Here is a 20,354-nt window from a genome sequence, read left to right as displayed (position 1 = left end):
CCAAAACGAGTTTCGCATTATACTCTCTTAATGATTCGTTGCAATTAGGTCAGCAGGTGACTTGGAGTACTGCCAGGTGCTTTTACATCCGTATAATTTCAAAAACGAAAGTCGATACAAATGGAGATAAAGAAAGCGTAAACCTTTAGCCAACTAAAAATAAAAGTAGTGGGGACGCCAACGGTTATAACCTTCTTTCAAAATCGGCCTCCGTTTTGGATTTAATTTGCTTGTTTTTAACAGTTCATTTCGTAGATGAGGTGGTGAGTGGCCAATTTGAATGCTTCGCTTTTGTAACGTTTAACAGGTGGTTGCGCTATTAGATAATATTTGGGAATTTTGTTTATACCTTACCGCTTTGCCGAGCTTTGGCATTGATAGAAATACAATTTGTTTACTAGAAGTTTAGACGAAGACCTCAGGTAAGGAAAATCCTCGCCTTGGCAGTGATCCAAAACATGTTAACAAACTATTTTCAAAGAACTGCCCCGTCTAGCTTTCAGTTTAAATAAACACGCACGACAGGAACGCCACCTGGTGGCAGTCTCCGTATCGGTGCGCTATCGATGTAGGTACAAATAAATCATAGCGTCTATAGAAACAGGTGCAAAATTAGAATCTAATTACGCCAAAGAGAATGTTTCGATTTTATTTTTATTGCACCAATCAAAATGTAATTTATAAAGCGATTTTGACGCGAAACGCTCGTTTTTTTCTTTGTCTTCGGTTTAAAAATAAAAGGGTTTTTGGCTCCTTTCATCTTGGCATCGCAACTTAATTTTCGAAGAAACGACAATTAGCTCCGTTTTTACTTAATGACGAGCTAATTTCAGTTGTAGGTGCGAAAGGTGACAGGTTAACGAACTTTGATCGGTCGCGAACAGTAAACGGTAATTGAACACATTTGCGTTGTGCTATTCTTGATCAACTGAACTCGCCGCCATTTCGTTCACGTTTAAGTTTCTCCTTGGTTACCATGACGAAACCATTCATCACGTTAAAATCTACCATCGATCATAGAAGCACATACTCAACAGAAGAGCACCCCTTCTCGTATTGCTCACGCACAGCCCTTCAGCGAGAGAAGCAACATGATACAGCACAGAATCGGAACTGCACGAGGAATATCCTCCACGGTTAGTCGACACATACAGAGCAACATCGTACTTATAATATTGTTGTGTAAAGTAGGCCATGCGGTATTAGTAATCACGATAGAACACCCTGTATGTGCATTTCAATTACGTTTAACGTTAATAGTTGGTCGCATGGCACAAGTATTGGTTAAATTTGAGGTCAGGTCTATTTTTGTTTTGTATCAGAATTGTTATTGTTAATTTTGTTTAAATAACCACCTTGTATTTGATTATACACGTCTGGAAATAATTGCGCAGGTTTTGTCAAAATTTATCTCCGGTCGTCTTGTTTTCGCGGAGTAAAGCTAATTAGTTTCAAGATAAGAAAACACAGGTGCAGTTTATCATTCAAGAATGCATTAGTTGGTTAAGAAAGTGGAGACGAAAGTTGAAAAGAAAGATTTGAATAGAAGAGTCAGACGCTAATCGTTTGGTTTATTGGACGCTTGAAAGTCGTTTATTGTTTTGTGTGTATTTGGCAGTTTTGCCGTTATCGAAGCTTTTTGAAAAGACAGTCAGTCTTGCATCATTGTAAAGTTTTGTAGAAGAAAAAAGTGTTTAATGAGATTTATATCGTCTTGATAAGAGTGAATGCTTTACGTCGCCTTAAAGAAGGGTAGTTAGTTACTTCTCAGAACCCGTTAAAGAGATTTTTTTCATCAACAAAGGGCCAAATTTTACATCGGTAACTACAACGAACCCAGTGTTTGAAAATCGCAGTATGGCCGGATATCAATAACCCTTTAAGGTTCTTCTGTTCTATCGATCGCTATGTTGCGTGGTATTTGTTGTGTTTTTGAAAATCACAGTTGACACTGCATTAGAGGTGAAGGTACAATTAATATAGTTCTAAACCGCTTTGCAAGGGGGCTAAAGGGCTGTAGAAAGGAAGATTTTGTATTATGGTAAAGTTTCAGATTGCCTTAGAGTACTTTCCAAACTCTTCAAAAAGTTTCAGGAAAGCACCTAAAGTACAAAAACGCATTCCAGCCTCTAGATGGGGTCCAGAGAATCTTAAGAAGCTTTGTAAAGAGCATGAAAAAGCTTCCATATGGGTCTCTAACCCTCTAAATAAATATTTTTTGATTTTTGCAGTAATCGTTTCGGTTTTACTGACTCACCCTCTACAATTCTTGCGTGCGGTGCGCCATTCTTCTATAACGATTATTTGAAAAATGTAAATCGAGTGGGTAAACGTCTTGCAATAAACACGCCGAAGATATTCCCCCTATTATAATAAAAGGAATACAATCAGGGGCATAGGTGCGCCGCCTCACCTCGCCCTGTCACTGCCCTTACTCGATAACGCTTCAGTTTCGGTAGTTTTGCCTTAGTAGCAGGACGAGGCGAGACGGCGGCGCAGACGCCGAATCCGGATCTATGTGCCTATGTCCCTTATTGTATTAAAAGGAATGCAATAAGGAACATAGCTTGGGTTTTGATGGCTGCGTCGTCTCGCCTCGGCCTATTACTAATCTTCCTAGATAGCGCGACAGTCTTGGCAACTTTGCCGTAGTAATCGGGCGAGGCGAGGCGGCCCAGCCGCTCGTTATATTAATATGTGATACGAGACGTCTCTTTCTGAATTGAAAGGAATACAATATAGACAGCTCCTTCTTCGGCGGGTGCGCACATCCCCTCCTTTTACCACCCTTCCTAGGTAACGCTTCATTTTCGGCAGCTTTGTCATAGTAACAGGGCGAGACGAGGCGGCGCAGCCGCCGAAGCCGAAGCTATGTCCCTTATTGTATTAATGCGCGAGCTGAAACGTCCTAGCCACCGAAGCCGAAGCTATATATGTCTGTAGTAACAAGGCGATGCGACGCAGTCTCCGAATCCGTAAGAATATCCTTCATTGTATTCCCTTTAATACAATTAGCTTTAGGACCGGCGGGTGGGACGCCTTATATTGAACATTAATACAACAAGGACATAGCTTCGGCTTCGGCGGCTGCGTCGCCTCTCCTCGCCCAGTTACTACGGCAAAACTGCCGAAACTGAAGCGTTATGTAGAAGGGGTAGTTACAGGGCGAGGCGAGGCGGCGCAGCTGTGTTCCTGCTGCATCAATGTACAATGTGACGGCGCCATGACACCCAATTTCTACTCTTACTTAGGGTGTAATAGGAAGTTTATGTTTCTTTAAGTTTGATCTTATATTTTGCTAAGTTGGCTGTCTGATTTTGAACTATTTTAAACAAAACCTTATGTTCGACCCTAACCCTACAGTAGCTACAATCGTACCTATTATTATTCCTCCAGGAATTAAAATGGTTTTTTGTTGGGATGTGATTTTAGTCTCCGCCATTGTAAGATACGTAGGTAAAAGTAAAACAAAACAAAGTCACGGATAAAAAATGTAAACAGTGTACCAAAACACAAAATTGAGGTTAAAACAACGTACGACTTTCTGAATAACAAAGCGCGCACTGTCGCTATCCCTTCTATTTCGACGTTGAAATCGTAATTTCAACCACTCTAGTCTAGTTGAATTTATTTTCAACGGTAGAGAAGTTATGACGTTTCAATGACGTATATTAGTAGTTCATGATAACACCGATAGATGGTTACGATCGCAATTTCGACGCAACTACTGAAATTTCAACCGTCGAAATCAGTTAGAATCGGCCCCCTGGTCTGTGTCATAGAGATAGTCTTTGTCTGGGTGAAGAATGCCCTCGATTAGTCTGAACACAGCCTGAAATGTGATTTAAAGGTTTTTGAAAGTCACAGTGTAATACCTGTAATAGCGGTGTCTAAATAGTTCTGGGAAGTGTCTAAACAGCGCTGAAAAGGCTGTGGCAAGGAGTTGTGAAGCCAAGGTCCTTTTCTGGAAATCAGATTGCCTTATAGTGCTTTCCACAGCTCTTTAGGTGTTCAAGCAGTTTCAGGAAGTACTAAAATATCGACGGCTTTCCATTTCTCTAGAAGGGGGGTCCAGAAAGCGCTGGAAAACCCTGAAAAAAGTATTTAACGCTCTGGAAGACATCGTTTCGGTTCTATAGACTCACCCTGTACAATGTTTACTTGCGCCATGTTTGATTTACCCCTAACGATTATTTGAAAAATGTAAATCGAGTGGGTAAACGTTTAGCAATAAACATTCGTCAAAATTTCAAAATTCGCAGTAAAAATTGACAAATTCAACTAAAAAAATTCATTTAAACAATTTAGGCGATCGCAACTTTTGGAAAGAATTTGAATTCTGGAAGTGGAAGTAACTTCATGGCAGTTTAAAAGATGGCGGACCTATCGATTAAAATTGCACAAAACCGTAAGAAACACAAAAACTACCCTTAATTACCCTTACTTAATTTCCCATTCGCCTTTTATTTGCAATTATCGCATGCTACCCCTTCATTTTAAGCTTCATTGTGCGCAAACTGCGGCGCTTATTCGCGAAGGTGTTTTGAGGTGCGAGCGATTTAAATTTGTGCCGCGGCAAGTGCGACGAGGGGGCCCTTACGCAAACGACTCCCGCACCTCGAAATGACAATTTCACGCCGATTTAACCCCGTAATTGTTTAACAATTATCGTTCATTGTTATAAAATCAATAAGTTCGGGGCGTACTCGGCCTATCAAGGGCAACTTTAATAGGTCTATCGCACATGCGTCCAATCAGCTGATTTTTGTCATTCTCGCTAACCCCCCATTTTTATGCAATCTGCTCATGGGGCATTCCAGTAAAGTGCGTGCGTTTTCTTTAGGAAGAGAAGCGTAAGTTGGGAGGGGGCCTTCGAGTCGACCGACCAAAACAATAACATCACAATGACGTCCGAGGATCTCCTCCAGCCGGGGCACGTCGTCAAGGAACGATGGAAGGTAAGCGGACGAGCCTTACCGAGAGGCATACGCTCAACTTGTCAACTTTTAGGTTATAAAGAAGATCGGCGGAGGTGGCTTCGGTGAGATCTACGAGGGGTTAGATCTCTTGACGCGCGAGCAGGTGGCGCTTAAAGTGGAGTCGGCTCGACAACCGAAGCAGGTGTTAAAGATGGAGGTTGCCGTACTGAAGAAGCTGCAAGGCAAAGACCACGTGTGTCGGTGAGTATTGAGTGAACGTTTAAGAAACTGCATTTTTTGAGTAAACGCAAGAGTAAAAGTGTGCAAATGTGTATGCCACGTTAAAAATACGTAAGTACAGAGAAGTTAGCGTTAGTTAAAGTAAACAGGTCCATGAAGGGTGCAATCGGGATTCATATAACCCAAGAGGACCCCCCTAAAAACAATGAAACGAAAAAATTAACGTGGATACAGGTGATTCAAACACTTTTCGTATTGGTATCAGCAACGTATTGGAAACACATGACATGCTGAATGTTTGACATTGTTCAGAAATGGAAATAAATTTTCAAAATGTAGGTATGCATTTGTGAAAAAAATATAACCAGAGCCATCTAGACATTTTTTGTTAAACTTCAAAAATGTTGGGAATGTGTCAAGAATTTTGAAATGACATTTATAAAAATATTGAAAATGAAGCATTTTGAAAATTTGGAAGTGCAGACATTTTGCTGCAACTCTGGAAATATTTCTGTACAAGATAATAATATAATATAATAATATACAAATGTTGGAAAAGTGTGGGAAAATTTGAAAATGTTCATGGAAGTTTGGATATACATACTACACTACAGTACACATGATACTACAGAGAATGTTTCAAACATTTTTGTTGGAAATTTGTGCGAAATTATACACGGTGTCCATTTTTCGAGTGCCACTATGGGGATCTCACTTATTAAGACATAGAAAGTTGCTTAAATGGGGGCAAAGTTGCCAATGTTCGTGCTGAATAAGAATCTGAAAAGAAATTTTAAATATCTTCAATAGTTTTGAAGATATCGCAAAAAAAAACGATATTTCTGATTTTCGTTTTTAATTTCTTTTGGATAAACTAATCGTAGTAGACATTTCTAATTGACACATTACTCGGACACTTTTTAATGGAGATTTCAAATCATCCTGTTTTTAATAACTTTCAATATAACGGAGAAACACGTGGCGACTTTAGTTTTTCTTATGGGCGCCATTTTGAATTTTCACATTTTGAGATTACGTCTTTTTTTCTCTTTACAACGATATGTCACACATGGTGGTTCATTTTTCCTAAAAATACAATTTTTAATTTTTTGATAAGAGTGCTTCTCTGACAATGCTGTAACCAGACAGATGGATCAAACTGTCAACTTTTGTTTACAACAAAAGAACGTTTTGTTTTTCCAAAGCACTCTTCTCAAAAAATTTAAAACTTTATTTTCAGAAATAATGTGATACTGAACCACCATGTGTGTTATATTGTTGTAAAGAGAAAAAAGACGTAATCCCAAAATGTCAAAATTCAATATGGCGCCCATCAGAAAAAGTAAATTGTCACGTGTTTCTCCGTCATCTTGAAAGTAATTAAAAATAAGATGCCATATTTAAAATCTCCATTAAAAGGTGTCCGAATAATGTGTCAATTAGAAATGTCTACAACGATTAGTTTATAAAAAAAAAAATTAAAAACGAAAATCAGAAATTTCCGTTTTTTTTTGCTATATCTTCAAAACTATTGAAGATATTTCAAATTTCTTTTCAGATTCTTATTCAGCACGAAAATTTGCAACTTCTCCCTCCATTACCTTCATACAATTCGATGACTTTCTTGTCTACAGTGTTGCCTAGTGTCGTCTCATTTTAATTTCGCGCTTTATTTCCTTGGTTATTCAACGGCTTGGGGGGGGGGGGGTATCGAGACATCGAAATTGGCACACAAAAACATACACATTTGCTCTCCCCGATATATATTATTAATTATTATTATTATTACATTTTTTATTTATATACTTTTTAATGCCTGCATTTTATTTATGAATGTTTTTTGTTTTTCTTTTAACTAACGTTTAAAATGTCATATTATGTAAAGAATAAATTATTATTATTTTTTTTAATTCTTATTAGCAGGGGCGGACTGGCCCGAGGGGGCGGGTGGCGATTGCCACCTGGCCTGTAGATCATAATGGCCCGTTGGAATTTTATAAGTATGTGCTGTATTTAGTTTCTTGCACTATTAATAAATTATTAACACGTTTCTCTAATTGGGGTTGATGTTAGGTTGTTAAAAAATTTTGTAGCCCAATCTTGGAACTGTTTGAAATTATGGATTCTACAGGCTACATTCTATAAGAATTTTTTTTTCCTGGTCGATCTGAGACAATTTTTCTTCGAGGCTCAAAAAAAGGCAGTGTATAACCTTCCTTTTTTACCAAAGTTCGACTAGACCAAAATTTCTCGGGAAAACACTTTTTCTTATTAATTTGGGTGCGTAGAATCCAAATCAATTCGTACTTTTTCGATCAGACTTCTCAATCAAAAGTTATAGACTAGAAACAAATTTCGAAAAAAAATTCAAAGGGCTGTAACTTTTGAACTAGTAGCCCAATCTTGGAACTGTTTGAAATTATGGATTCTACAGGCCAATTCTATAAGAAAATTTTTTTCCGGGTCGATCTGAGACAATTTTTTTTTGGGGCTCAAAAAAAGGCAGTGTATAACCAGTGGCGGCCTGGGGGGGGGGGGGGGCGGGTGGCGATTGCCACCTGGCCCGTTGGAAATTTATAAGTATGTGCTGTATTTAGTTTCTTGCACTATTAATAAATTATTAACACGTTTCTTTAATGGGGTTGATGTTAGGTTGTTAAAAAATTCTGTTTTAATTGAAGTGAATGAATGAATTTATCATTTTTTGTCGTAGCATGAAAGTGCCGAAATACAAGGATAGGCGACGCGCCTCGTTTGGATTGTATATTTTGTTATTTTTAATTATCAGCTGCAATTTAAAAAAAAACTGTATGGTAATTGATTTTCGAGAAAGGAGTACTTTAAAATGTTTTTGTGGCCTCTGTAACCTATGCAATTCCACCTGGCCCGTAAGTACCCAGTCCGCCCCTGCTTATTAGTATCTCCACATGGACATTTTTGAGAACTCAGATCATTGAATGCCCATGCAGCGATGGTCAAGATTCGTTTTCGGGTGTTATATTTCTTGTGCAATGTTTATAGTCTCGTAAGTATTATTATTATTATTATTATTATTTTTATTCTTATTTGAACAGCTATGTTTCAAAGAAGCTTTAGTTATAGTTCTGTGGAATATCGTGGAAATAATTTACAAAAAAACATTTAAAGGCATATCTTCTCAATCATAATCATAATTTGGGATGGTTCCTGCAGGTGTATAATGCTGTGCTTTTTTTGTATTTTTTTTTGTATTTTATTATCATTTGTTTATCTTATGCATATTTAATTTGTGTACTTATTTCCATGCTTTCTGGTTAAATAGAATAGCCTTGAGCTAGATTTCGCCAGAGAACATGTTCAATAAAGACAATTTATTATTATTATTATTTTGCTTCGGATAAATTCATACAAATTGTACAGTATGTGTAGAGAGAAGGCTTACTATTCCGCTCGGATAAACGACCAGTATTGACAGATAAAAACCAGGTAAGCCTTAGTTGTTAGAAAATGTATAAAATTGTGGGTAGTGCCTGGAATACTAAGTTTAATGCAGAGAACGCTATGGAACTGCGCTTTATTGATTTTGGTTTTTTAAATGGAACATTTTAAAAAAAGGTTCAAAAACAATACAAAAAATGGAATTTTTTTAAAGGAAGTATAATATGCTATCTTTTTACATTAAAATCGAGATGAAAATATACAGGGTGTCTCATTTAAAGAAATGAGGTTACGTCCGGTAACTTTTTACTAGGCCCTGTATAATTATTTTGAAAACGGTAGATTATGCAATAATCAATACAAAGAAACTTTTGTAATAAACGCATTTCCAATAACTCAAAAACAAACGACTACGAGTTTTATTTCCCCAGAACTCCAAATTCCAAGAATATTAAAAAATTCAAATAATTCAAAAAATAATAATTCTGATAGTGTACAGGGTGTCCCATTAATAATGGTCACAGGCTATATCTATGGAACCGTTAATTGCACAGCTTCGGGAAAAAAAAATTGTTAACAAAAGGGGCCAAGAGAAATCGCTGGAAATTATTTTCAAGTTTCTAACTTCGCCGCTAGAGGGCGTATGATTCATGGTTAGGTAGAAAAATGACTTTTTCCCTAAAATATATCCAACAAACATGCATAAAAAATACATGCATAGTAATCTTGTATCAATTTTGCATCATTTTGATGGAGCACAAATTGCTCTAGCTCATAAAATATGAGGAGTGGGGAAGGGGAACATCTCTTTAAGGAATTGATTGTAACTTCGGATTAGGTTAACAGATTTTCACAAAATAGGTCTTGTTGGAAGGAGCTCTCTTCGCGGAATCAGATTTTATTAAATAGAGTCTTTTTAGTAAATGTGATGAGTGGTAGAGGGCGCGATGTGACATTAACATAAACTTTGCAGGTTTTTTTGGTAATTTCAAATGGAATGATAATATTATTATTATATGATATTATCAAATAAGGTGAAATAGTGAGAATATCAGTGAAAACCGGATTTTGATATCTGTTTTCTAACCATAGATCTGGCGAAAATACGAATATATTCAAAAATTTTAATTGCAATATTGATGCTCATTCAAGTTGGCTTTGAAACAAAAGAAAACAGAACAAAAGAAAGTTTATCAGTCCTTTCATTAAACGTATTCGTGCGAACTATCACCACGATGGGTGCCCGGCACATTTCTTGGTAAGCGAGAGTCGAGGCGAGAGTGTTTGAATTTGAGTTATCCTGGCAAATGGATAGAAAGAGGAAGTATTTTTTCATGACCAGCTAGGTCACTCGACTTAACTTGCTTAGACTTAAATTTGTTTGAAAGGATAAAAGACGCACAGTTTTTCTAACAAGGCCAACTACAAGAAACGATATGGTGACGAGAATTAGAAATGTAATTCATAGTCATGGCTGGGATGGGCGAATCACTGTTTTTCACCTATCGATAAGTATCGGGTACGTACTATCGATATATTTTACTTATCGATATGCACGATAATTATCGAAATATCGATGGTTATCGATATATCGATAACTATCAAATTCGATGAACTCGAATATGTCGATAGTAAAGTTATCGAATATATCGATAGTTATCGATATATCGATAGATTTTTTTTATCGATGTATCGATAGTTATCGATATTTCGATAGTTTATCGATTTTCGATAGTTATCGATATTCGATATATCGATATATCGATAGTTATCGATATGTGAATACTATCGATAGGTATCGATATGTCGATAGTTATCGATATATCGATAGTTATCGCTAGGGATGGGCGATAACTGTTTTCATCTATCGATATAAGTATCGGGTACTTACCTATCGATATATTTTACTTATCGCTATGCCGATAATTATCGAAATATCGATGGTTATCGATACACCGATAACTATCGAAAGATCGATAATTGCCGCTATATCGATAAGTATCGGTATATCGATAGTTCTCGTTATGGCGATAGTTTTTAATATATAGGTACTTATCGATATAATATTACCGATCATTTTTTTGGAAGCGTGTCTAAAAACTGCATGAGTTTACTTTTATATTTTGGCGAAAGAGCCTGACAAGACAAGAGGGCTCTTTTAACAAGATATGAAAATGACCGAATGCAGTTCTTGCAACTTTAATGGAGTTACCATATTAACTATGCAATTATCGCAGGGCTCTTTTGCTTTCTACAATGCAATTACCGCTGTAATTAAGCGGTAATTGCACGTCTCATTTGAGAGAAATATTCGACGTATCGATAGTTATCGACAAGGATAGTTATCTTATCGAGTTTTATTAATAAAATCCATTTTCCGGTTTATTCTGGTGTAAAGTGACTATTAATAGTTACTCGACGTTTCTTTGCTACCTTTATCAAGAGTTTTTTGTTAGATTTCGTAAATGTCAATCAATTGAAACTGTATATTTAAATTTGAAGTGTTCTTAGCTTTTTCTGTTTTTTTGTGACTGGTCCTCTGTAACCATCAATCAGATACCGATACATAGGCCATGATTACACCCTTTGATTGTCTTCTTTATTTTATCTAAAGAGTAGCCATTTTGNAATGTAATTCATAGTCATGGCTGAAGTTAAAGCAACTGTTCTCTCTACACAGCAGAGACTCGTCTTTGTGTCGAAAATAATGGCAGACATTGAACATTTACGTTAATAATAATAATTATTTCTTTTATTATTTACTTAATTCATATTTCTCTGATTTAAAGTTTGAATCATTTTTTTGTTGCTCATAATTAAAAAACTTAGATTGAGTGTTAATTTTGAACTGCCATCGCCTCATTCACTTTGACATAATTATCGGTTGCTATGTGTTCATTTGTTTCAAATCCAATTTGGATGAATATAAATATTGCAATTAAAATTTGTGAATGTTCGTATTTTCCCCATATCTCTGCTTAGAAAACAGATATCAAAATGCGGTTTTCACTGATATTCTCACTTTTTCATCTTATTTGATAATATAATATAATAATTATATCGTTCCATTTGAAATTTTAAAAAAAAACTTGCAAAGTTTATGTTAATGTCACATCGGGCCCTCTACCACTCATCACGTTTACTAAATAGACTCTCTTCATGTAAAATCTGATTCCACGAAGAGAGCTCTTTCCAACAAGACCTATTTTGTGAAAATCTGTTAACCTAATCCGAAGTTACAATCAATTCCTTAAAGAGATGTTCCCCTTCCCCCACTCCTCATATTTTATGAGCTAGAGCAATTTGCGCTCCATCAAAATGATGCAAAATTGATACAGATTACTATGCATGTATTTTTTATGCATGTTTGTTGGGTATATTTTAGGAAAAAAGTCATTTGTCTACTTAACCATGAATCGTACGCCCTCTAGCGGCGAAGTTACAAACTTGAAAATAATTTTCAGCGATTTATCTTGGCCCCTTTTTTTCCCTGTTGAGGGCCTAGAACAAGAGGGACAATAAATAAATAAATTAATTAATTAATGGGACACCTTGTACACCAAAATTCAAAGTTGTTTACTCATAGAGAGAAGCAACTATAAATTCGCATACAAAGGTTCAAATTTAGAAAAACAGCATTTTCCAAAATCCGAAATTACAGCTAGTGTACGCAAAGGTTCAATTATATCCCCATCAAAGGACCAATTATCGAATTATGTAGGTGCACTCAGAGTTTGAGAAACATTTGAAGAACCGCGCAGAAAAATATGAAATGCTATCACCTTTGGAGGATTTCGAGCAATAAACAAATAAAAAACAGAAAAATCAAAACGTTCTAGCAAAGTCGACGAATGTATACAAAAATGGAGACCCATTTTCTTGTGAGTCCGGAATAGAACAAAATGAATTTTGGTACTATTTCGATTCTTTGGTAGGTACGTGAAAACAATAGGGTAACTTCTCCCCCCCCCCCTCCTTCCGGAAACTGTAGTGGTACTCAGCCCTCGGTTTCTCTTCTCTCCACGTAATTTTTTGTTACATTTCACGAATCCTAAATAGGGGGTGATTCAGTTTTCCAAGGTTGGACGACTCGAGGGGTAGTTTTAGATGTGTATAATTAAGGTAAAGTGTATTTGTATTCAATACGGGCCGTTTTATTTTAAGAATTTTGACCGGTGGGAAACAATGATCCTTTAAGTCGATCTTTACTCTCCGATATTGCGTTTATTTCGCGCCAAAAATATCGGTTTTAAGTGTCTCCGTTCAATGTGAGTAAATTATGATTATTGTTTCAGGTTTATCGGCTGCGGTCGCAACGATAGGTTCAATTATGTAGTAATGCAATTGCAGGGCAGAAATTTGGCCGAGCTCAGGCGAGCGCAGCCCAGATCCGCCTTTAGTCTTTCGACCACCTTACGTTTAGGATTACAAATACTTAAAGCGATAGAAAGTATTCATTCGGTCGGTTTCCTGCATCGTGATATTAAACCTAGTAATTTTTCAATGGGACGTCTGGCGTATAACTGTAGGAAAGTGTACATGTTAGATTTCGGACTGGCGCGGCAGTACACGACGTCGACGGGCGAGGTGCGTGCGCCGCGCGCCGCCGCCGGATTTCGCGGTACCGTCCGGTACGCCAGCATCAACGCGCATAGGAATAAAGGTAACGGGATTGTTTCGAGGTTTTTTTTTGTGTGGGATAACGCTAGCTGCTCGCAGAAATGGGTCGGCACGACGATTTGTGGAGTCTGTTTTATATGCTAGTCGAATTCGTGAATGGACAGTTGCCGTGGAGAAAGGTGAAGGATAAGGAGCAAGTCGGCTTGATGAAGGAGAAGTACGATCACAGGCTACTTCTGAAGCATTTGCCGTCCGATCTTAAACAATTTTTAGACCATATACAAATGCTGGAGTATGCGGATAAGCCCGACTATCAGGTAGGAAACAAAATTTGGTCTTCTGGTCTGCTAGTTTCGAAAAGTGTTTAGAGTGTGATGCTGATGGATTTTTTATTGCAGATGTTAATTAATTTATTTGAGCGATGTATGAAGAGAAGAGGCGTTAAAGACTCAGATCCTTACGATTGGGAGAAGGTTCCCGCCGGCGACAACGCCGCGATTAATCCGACTCCTCCGCTTCAACAGCCTACGGCACCGGCCAACCTGCCCAGGCATACGAAGCACACAACCGACAACAACCAGGAGAACATCGAACCGACTGATAACAAGGAGGTACGTACCGGTACGTTCATTTCAAACACTAACGTTTGGTGCAGGCACATTTAGAGGCGAGGCGGCGAAGAATAGAAACCGAAAATACCGCACCTTTAGTTACAGATACACAGACTAACGCGCCTAAGCCTACAGTCGATAAGAACTGTAATGCGACACCTGTCGAAGCGGTTCCATCGAGTCAGCGACGTCGTGCCACCTCTCATCTAGAGCAGACGCCGGAAAAGTTGGACAACGAGGGGGCGGCGTCGGCGCGTTCGGTCGCCGACGCGAACCAGAAGCCGGTACCTTTGCGGAAGAGTCAGTCGGGCGTCGCGACGCTCGGACGTCTGCGCGTCGTCACGCCGCCGCAGAGCGGCAGCGTGGTCGACTCGCCGGCGACGCCCGAGCAGGAGAGGCCGAGGCGGCGACAGCCGTCCGCGGCGCGCAGCTCGCGATCGGGCGTCCGCGACCAAAGCTTGACGCAGTTCGCCGTCATGGACGACGAGAACGTTAGCCAACAGGTAGGTGGCGAACGCGCGAGTTGCGAGGGTGTAAGGCACGGTTTCAGGTGACGAAGGGAGGAGCGTTGACGTTAGCGAGCCAGTGGAAGTCTCAGTTTGACGACAGCGAGGAGACGACGGACAACGAGTGGAAGCCGGAAAGTCCCGAGCACAAGGGGGTCGTCGGTGTCGTGTCGGAGGCCAATCCTCCGGTACCGCCGGTTTTGAGTAGGATCAGCGAGGACTCTCGGACCCGCAACAGTCAGAGGAAGCACGTCAACATTGCCGGAATCGAGGACTTCCCGGAGCTAATGGGTAAAGTTCTTAGATCGCCGTGTCACTTTTTTTGAGAGCACCCCGTAGCTTTCTTGCATGTTTTTTCATAATCGTGACTTGTGGAGAAGTGGCAAATCTTTGGTTGACTTCAAAAGGTATCATATTACTCCTTCCAGTTCCAATATTATCCTTGTTTGTATCCAGGTGCACGCGTACGGATTGAAAAGCACTTGATTTTTAGAGGGACAAATCCATTGGAGTATGTTTCAGGGGGTCTCCCGCGCGCATGGTCCACGCCAACTCTGGGCCCGTCGATACGTTCAGGTTTAAAACCTCCGCTCCTACAGCAGGCCGCCTTCGATGACTTAGTTTTCAAGGTCGATATGATGCGAAATGTCGGCTCGCGGCACCAGCAGGAATCCGTGGGTGATAATCAACTTCACAAATGGAGCAGCCTGCCGAGTAGCATTTTGGAGGGCTTCGGCGTTAGTACCAAAAAGGAGGAAGACGACGAGGACGAAGGAAACGAAGACGAAGGTCTGCAGGAGGTAACCGGTACATCTTTCTTCGCACAGGTGGCGCTGATACTAGCCTTCGCAGGTTGCGGGTACGCTACAGATTCGAGTTGTGCCAAAAGAAATGGTTATAAAACCTCAACTTCCGGACGAAGCGGGCGATCGGATGCAAAACGGCGTATCGTCGGCCGAGAACCATAGCAATACGCAAATAATCATAAAGACGGAGTCTCCCCCGAAGCCAAAGGTTAAGTTGGAGCGGACGAAGAGTATACTAAAGCAGAGCAGCAAAGAGCGCGGAGACGCGCCCGAGTTGCACAGTCCGAAGAAGGAGCAGATTTCGTTCGCGCCCGACGAGAAGTACGACGTTAAACATAAGACTGAAAAACGGGTTAGTATTGAAAACGGTACAAAATTAGAGGACGACGTCTTCGAGAGGGAGAGTACGAGGAAGAAGTTGCGCAGTCCCAGTCCCGAAAAGAATCGCGAGTCTGAGGAAGACGACGAGGAGCAGAGTTGCGAGCATCGACTCCTGAAGGAAACGGATTCGCCGCTACGAGTCATTGAGAACAAAGTGATCAAGAAGATCAAGCAAAATTGTGTCGAGTCCAAGTCGGAAAGTAGCTCCAGCAAGGTCGCGTCCACCTCCGAAACTACAAAAAGTAACTTTGACTCGCGAACTGCCACAGTTAATCAAAAAAAGATAGTCGAAAAAGTGAAAGAGAGTAAGGGGGAGACGGTTGTGAATAATCGTAGGCAGTGCTCGCCATCGGTCGATGGCGTAACCGCTTCGGCGCTTAGCGTAGTGGAACGAAAGTCGCTCGCCAACGGCATAAGTCCCGGCATGGAGGAGCAGTCCGAGTACTTCGACGCGACCGAAAACATCAAGGATAAGCGGCCGGAGCAGGAGGACGATTACAGCGGCGTCGATAATGCTAGTCAAGTTTTGCGGGAGACCTCGGTAAATAGTCGATCGATCCGTTGCGCGCCGTCTAACCTGCCCGTTTTAGGTAAGCCCCGTACCCGATGGTAATAAGATTTCACGTATTCCTATAGCAGTAAGTGGCCAAAGGTTAGCGAAGTGCATGTCGTGGTCGTCGGGCGATTTCACTCCGGGCTTGCGTCGCCGCCGTCTGACCGATAAGTACGTCAACGATCCGAGCGAGCTGAATTTGAGGTTCAAGCGGCACTCGACGGCCGGAGGTAAGGGTTAGATCGAAACACACCAACAACAATGTGGGCGCCACATCTTTGAATATACTCCAAGGTCGGAACGGTGCTGCAATGTCGCGCGACACACACACATATATATATATATACATATGTATATGGAATAAACTCATTTGCGAGCTGCGACTTTTTCAAGTCGTTTTCGCACCACAAGTTATTCTTAATGAATGAATAAAAATTATTCGGTTTAAAGGACCACTTCGTGACCGCCAGAACAAGATCCAATCGTATTTGTTTGTGCAAATGTAAGTTTTTTTTTTATATCATCTTTGCTTGAGCTGCGCCTTTTTCAAGTCGAAATAGCTCGGTACAATTGTTTTCCTAGCACTGTATGGTATGGAATATCCCCCCCTCCCCAGTAAAGAAGATTGGATTCTCTTTTTCCAAAGGTTACCATGCATCGCATGCATCCTCATTTGGTGGGGGTAATGCTAGGACTTTGTTTTAAATGGCAATGATAGTGCCGTAGATGCTGGAGGGGGGGGGGGTATTTCATACTCCTCAGATCCTGGTGCTGTTATCTCTTAAAACGGTTAGCTCTCAGACCTTTTCCCACGTGACTCCTAGGGGGTAAAAGAGAAAGGAGTACCATTTTGGTGGGGGTAGTGGTAGGACTTTTTTGAAAATGGCAATGGCAGTGTCGTATATCGGGGGGTATCCCAGGTGCTATGTTATCTTTCATAGCCTCTTCTACTAAAAAGTACGGCAGATAACGTACCTCTAGGGGGGGACAGTCCATACCCCCCAGTAAACGAAGATTTCATTCTCTTTTTCCAAAGATTCCCATGAAAGGACTAGGGGTAAAAGAGGAAGGACTATCAAATACTTATTTGGTGGGGGTTACGGTAGGACTTTTTTGAAAATAGTGCCGTACATGCTGGGGGGGGGGGGGTTATGTCAGACCTGGTGCCATATTATCTCATAAGTCGGTTAGTTTCGGAGCCCATCACTTTTTGGGAAGATTGTCATACCCTCTTCTACTAAGAAGTACGGCACGTACCACGGGGGGGGGGGGGGGGGTCTGAGGTATTCCATACCCCCCAGTAAACGAAGATTATTTTCTCAGATTCCCACGATAGTTCTGGGGGTCAAAGGTAAAGGACTACCGAATCTTCATTTGGTGGGGGTAATGCTTTTAAAAATGGCAACGGTGGCGCCGTATATACCGGGTGATATTCCATACCCTGCACACTGTAACCGTACGGCTCGTTAGACCAGCGAACTTTGGGACTGAAGTGAACTCCAGTCGGAAAATTCCGTTACAGTACCCCCTTCGTTCTCTTTCATGAGTAAACCATCTGTAGTTTGGGTTAGGGACGTTTGACACATTTTACAGGGTAAATGTGTGCCAAAAAAGTTCTATAATTTAATCGCACGCTATAGAACATTTTTGCATATTTTGTTATATGCACCAATACGTAGTTTAAATATTATCTCTCCACTTGCCTTTGAATGTAAATGTAATAGACCACAACTGTATGTGGAAACTACCAATCTAATTGAACATATTCGTGCATATTTTGCCTGTTGATCAAGAAGCATATTTTATAGTGTAGTGTAGTGCACCATATATCATGTGAACTGAAACGCAACGGTTGTAAAAGTGAATTAGATCATATGCATATATTGGCATATTTTAGTTAAACAGTATTTGCAATGAGTTTTGGGATTATTTCACCTGAAACGTGTTAAAATATGCGCAATACACGAAGGTCGCTCATTTTTATTAAATTCTAGTGTTTCAGTAATGCATACCTTGGCATTTTTTTTATGTGCAGAAATAAGTATAGTTGACATTCTTACCTAAATGATTTACCATTGAAGCTTTAGCATATTCTGTACGTGTTAGTGGAACTGAATCAGGTATGTTTAAAGTAAACATATTTTATGGCGTATTTTTGCGTATTCGTCCCAATATGCTAAAATATGCGTCTTTGGCATTTTTATATATTGACCTTGGAGTATATCATGAGATGAGCGGTGCGTTTAACCTGCTCGTAACTAACCTGTGGCAAGTCTTAAAAACTCATTCTAACCCCGAACATTGGGCTTGTTATGGGTTACGCTTACACGCAAATCTTTTTATATAGCGATTTAAATTAAAGACATCTTGAAGGTGCTAAGGCGAGAGGTGTACCGACGTGTTTGATAGGGGCGGCCGAAAGTTCGCCCGACACGTCGGAGGGACCGCCGCCGCCGCCTCCACCTTCGGGCGAGCCGCTGCCCGAGAGCGAAGTGCGCTGCAGAAGGTACCGACCTGTCACGTAGTGGTTTTGCGGTTTTTTTAGTGTTTTTGACATTTCTCTTGATCTATAACATTGAATGGTGCTTTGTATTTTCATCGAAGGGGAGGAAGACACGCAAAAATTGTCCGTTTGTATGTAAAATATGAGCACCTCAAATTGTGATTAAGTAAAAGTATATTTTTGCCGCTCTCTATTATATTTTTCGTACGCAATTTATTTAGGGCGCAAAGTTTAGGGGTTAAGAGCAAATCTAAAGTAATTGTTGGGAGTCTCGACGTAATTTATTGTTGATATTGTGATTCGATTCTTGTGAATATTTTTTTACATAGTTCTGTTGTAGTTGTTTTTTTTTGTTATTTATTTTTTAATTTGTTCGTAGGAGAAAGGCGCGTTGTACATGAGACGTAGTTGTCGATTATTAGAGAGTTAGCTCAGATTAAAAAATTGCTTAAAACATTAGATTATCTAGAATGAAGTAGATTTTCGATTTTGTTTCGTTTTTAGGGGAAAAAAAATGTTTCACACCGAACGCTTTCGGTTCCGCTCTCAGTTCATCCAAATTAAAGCCATGGCTTGTTACTCGTATAAAGAAACATATATCTCATTTCTCTCTGGGGTAACCGTTTAGTCTAATTAGAATTTGTTGGATCTTTCAAATTGCACCTGAAATATTCGAGTCGTTTGTTTCTAAGTCGAAAATGTATATTATATATAATGCTTTTATATAGATATTCTTTATGATATTAAGAAAGTTTATTGTTATTTTCGATTGTCGTGTACATCTCATAGATCTTTTTATTTTGTTTTACACATTTTATTGTTTTTATGAAGATATTGCTATATGATTTGTAAATTGTAGTTATTAAATTATTAACAATTTCAGGTAAGTTATTTTACTAAAATTAAAAACTATATGGCTTGAAGGACCAATTTCTGATTTGTATTATGACGTCATCACTAAGTGTGTTTACATAGCATCATGCAATCAATGGAGGAGAATACGCCAGAGAAGTCGAGAAGCGACTGCAATCTTGACTTACTCCACACTCACGTGCAGAGTCACCGTTCCTTTCATGTCAAAACAACAGACATTTCGCGGCACCTTTGAATCGGTCGGTGTCAACTCGCGGTTCTGTTAATACACAAACGTGAAAGGAAATTGAATAAAACTCCTAATTTTGTGTGGAAGAAAAGACATAATATACATATTACGCACTAGGCGATGTCAGGGAAACCTTCTTAAGGACAAAAACCCTGGACAAAGCATTTCAAATTGTGCAACAATAAAAATCAAGAACGTCATATTTTTTCAAGAACATTAACGTGCATCGTTCCAGCTGGTTGTTTCGCCTAGCTTGTTCGACGGTTTTCCTGTTTTCGTCCTGATCCACAACCTTGGACCACCATTATTCCGTTCTCATCCAAATAACAAGTAAGATTAGAAATAAGTTGCTTACTTTTTCTTGGTAAACCTGATGGCATCCAGAAAATCATCACTAGTTGAAAAAATTTGATGAGAGAACCGTGTAGTAGACGTGAAGAAATTCTAAGAACACGTGTTGTACGAAGGAGGAGGAAAAGGGGAGAGGGATCAAGTAGTTATTTAGTGTATGAACAAAATGAACTTTGTCTTGTGAGGGTATTACCTCCAAAATTCGGCCATAGCAATAAATTACACTTGTTATTGATTGTTCATTACAGGACTCAAATCTGGTTTTGTCCGGACTGTTTATCCAACGATAGGTCAAAGATTATCAATGCTCTGTGCTTTGAATAGCCACAATGTTAACCACATGAC

At 39.6% G+C, this 20,354-nt stretch overlaps 1 protein-coding gene and 1 long non-coding RNA gene across 6 annotated transcripts; one reads left to right on the top strand and one right to left on the bottom strand.

Moving 5' to 3' along the window:
- The first annotated feature begins 240 nt into the window (after positions 1–240).
- On the top strand, positions 241–19,440 carry LOC116162016 (tau-tubulin kinase homolog Asator). 5 transcript variants are annotated; one of them, XM_031475527.1, is made up of 12 exons: positions 241–263; positions 4,844–4,958; positions 5,011–5,180; positions 12,872–13,239; positions 13,296–13,513; positions 13,595–13,807; positions 13,852–14,310; positions 14,358–14,604; positions 14,836–15,113; positions 15,166–16,090; positions 16,137–16,283; positions 18,416–19,440. In XM_031475527.1, exons 1-12 carry the CDS (start codon positions 256–258, stop codon positions 18,457–18,459), a joined length of 3,192 nt encoding a protein of 1,063 aa, XP_031331387.1. In that variant the 5' UTR covers positions 241–255; the 3' UTR covers positions 18,460–19,440. The 5 variants fall into 5 exon arrangements, with proteins under 5 accessions (XP_031331387.1, XP_031331384.1, XP_031331385.1 ...); XM_031475524.1 differs by having other exon boundaries at positions 18,427–19,430; XM_031475525.1 differs by having other exon boundaries at positions 15,166–16,041; positions 16,091–16,283; positions 18,427–19,424.
- On the bottom strand, positions 3,644–4,683 carry LOC116162019. The gene is made up of 4 exons (XR_004143476.1): positions 4,445–4,683; positions 4,146–4,383; positions 3,876–4,091; positions 3,644–3,832 (listed from the first exon to the last, which is right to left on the bottom strand). It is a non-coding gene; the product is annotated as an uncharacterized LOC116162019 (long non-coding RNA).
- Positions 19,441–20,354: the final 914 nt, after the last annotated feature.

The sequence above is a fragment of the Photinus pyralis genome, unplaced genomic scaffold (genome assembly GCF_008802855.1).
Source record: "Photinus pyralis isolate 1611_PpyrPB1 unplaced genomic scaffold, Ppyr1.3 Ppyr1.4_LG10, whole genome shotgun sequence".
NCBI classification, from domain to species: Eukaryota; Metazoa; Arthropoda; class Insecta; order Coleoptera; family Lampyridae; genus Photinus; species Photinus pyralis.
Note: the sequence above shows the minus strand (reverse complement) of the source record. Positions and strands in the feature narration are given on the sequence as shown.

What these genes read in the sequence shown, in the direction of transcription:
- LOC116162016 (XM_031475524.1), top strand. An exon ending in CGGATAAGCCCGACTATCAG is followed by an intron (nt 13,514 to 13,594) that starts GTAGGAAACAAA and finishes TTTTTATTGCAG; the next exon opens with ATGTTAATTAATTTATTTGA. An exon ending in GCGGCACTCGACGGCCGGAG is followed by an intron (nt 16,284 to 18,426) that starts GTAAGGGTTAGA and finishes GACATCTTGAAG; the next exon opens with GTGCTAAGGCGAGAGGTGTA.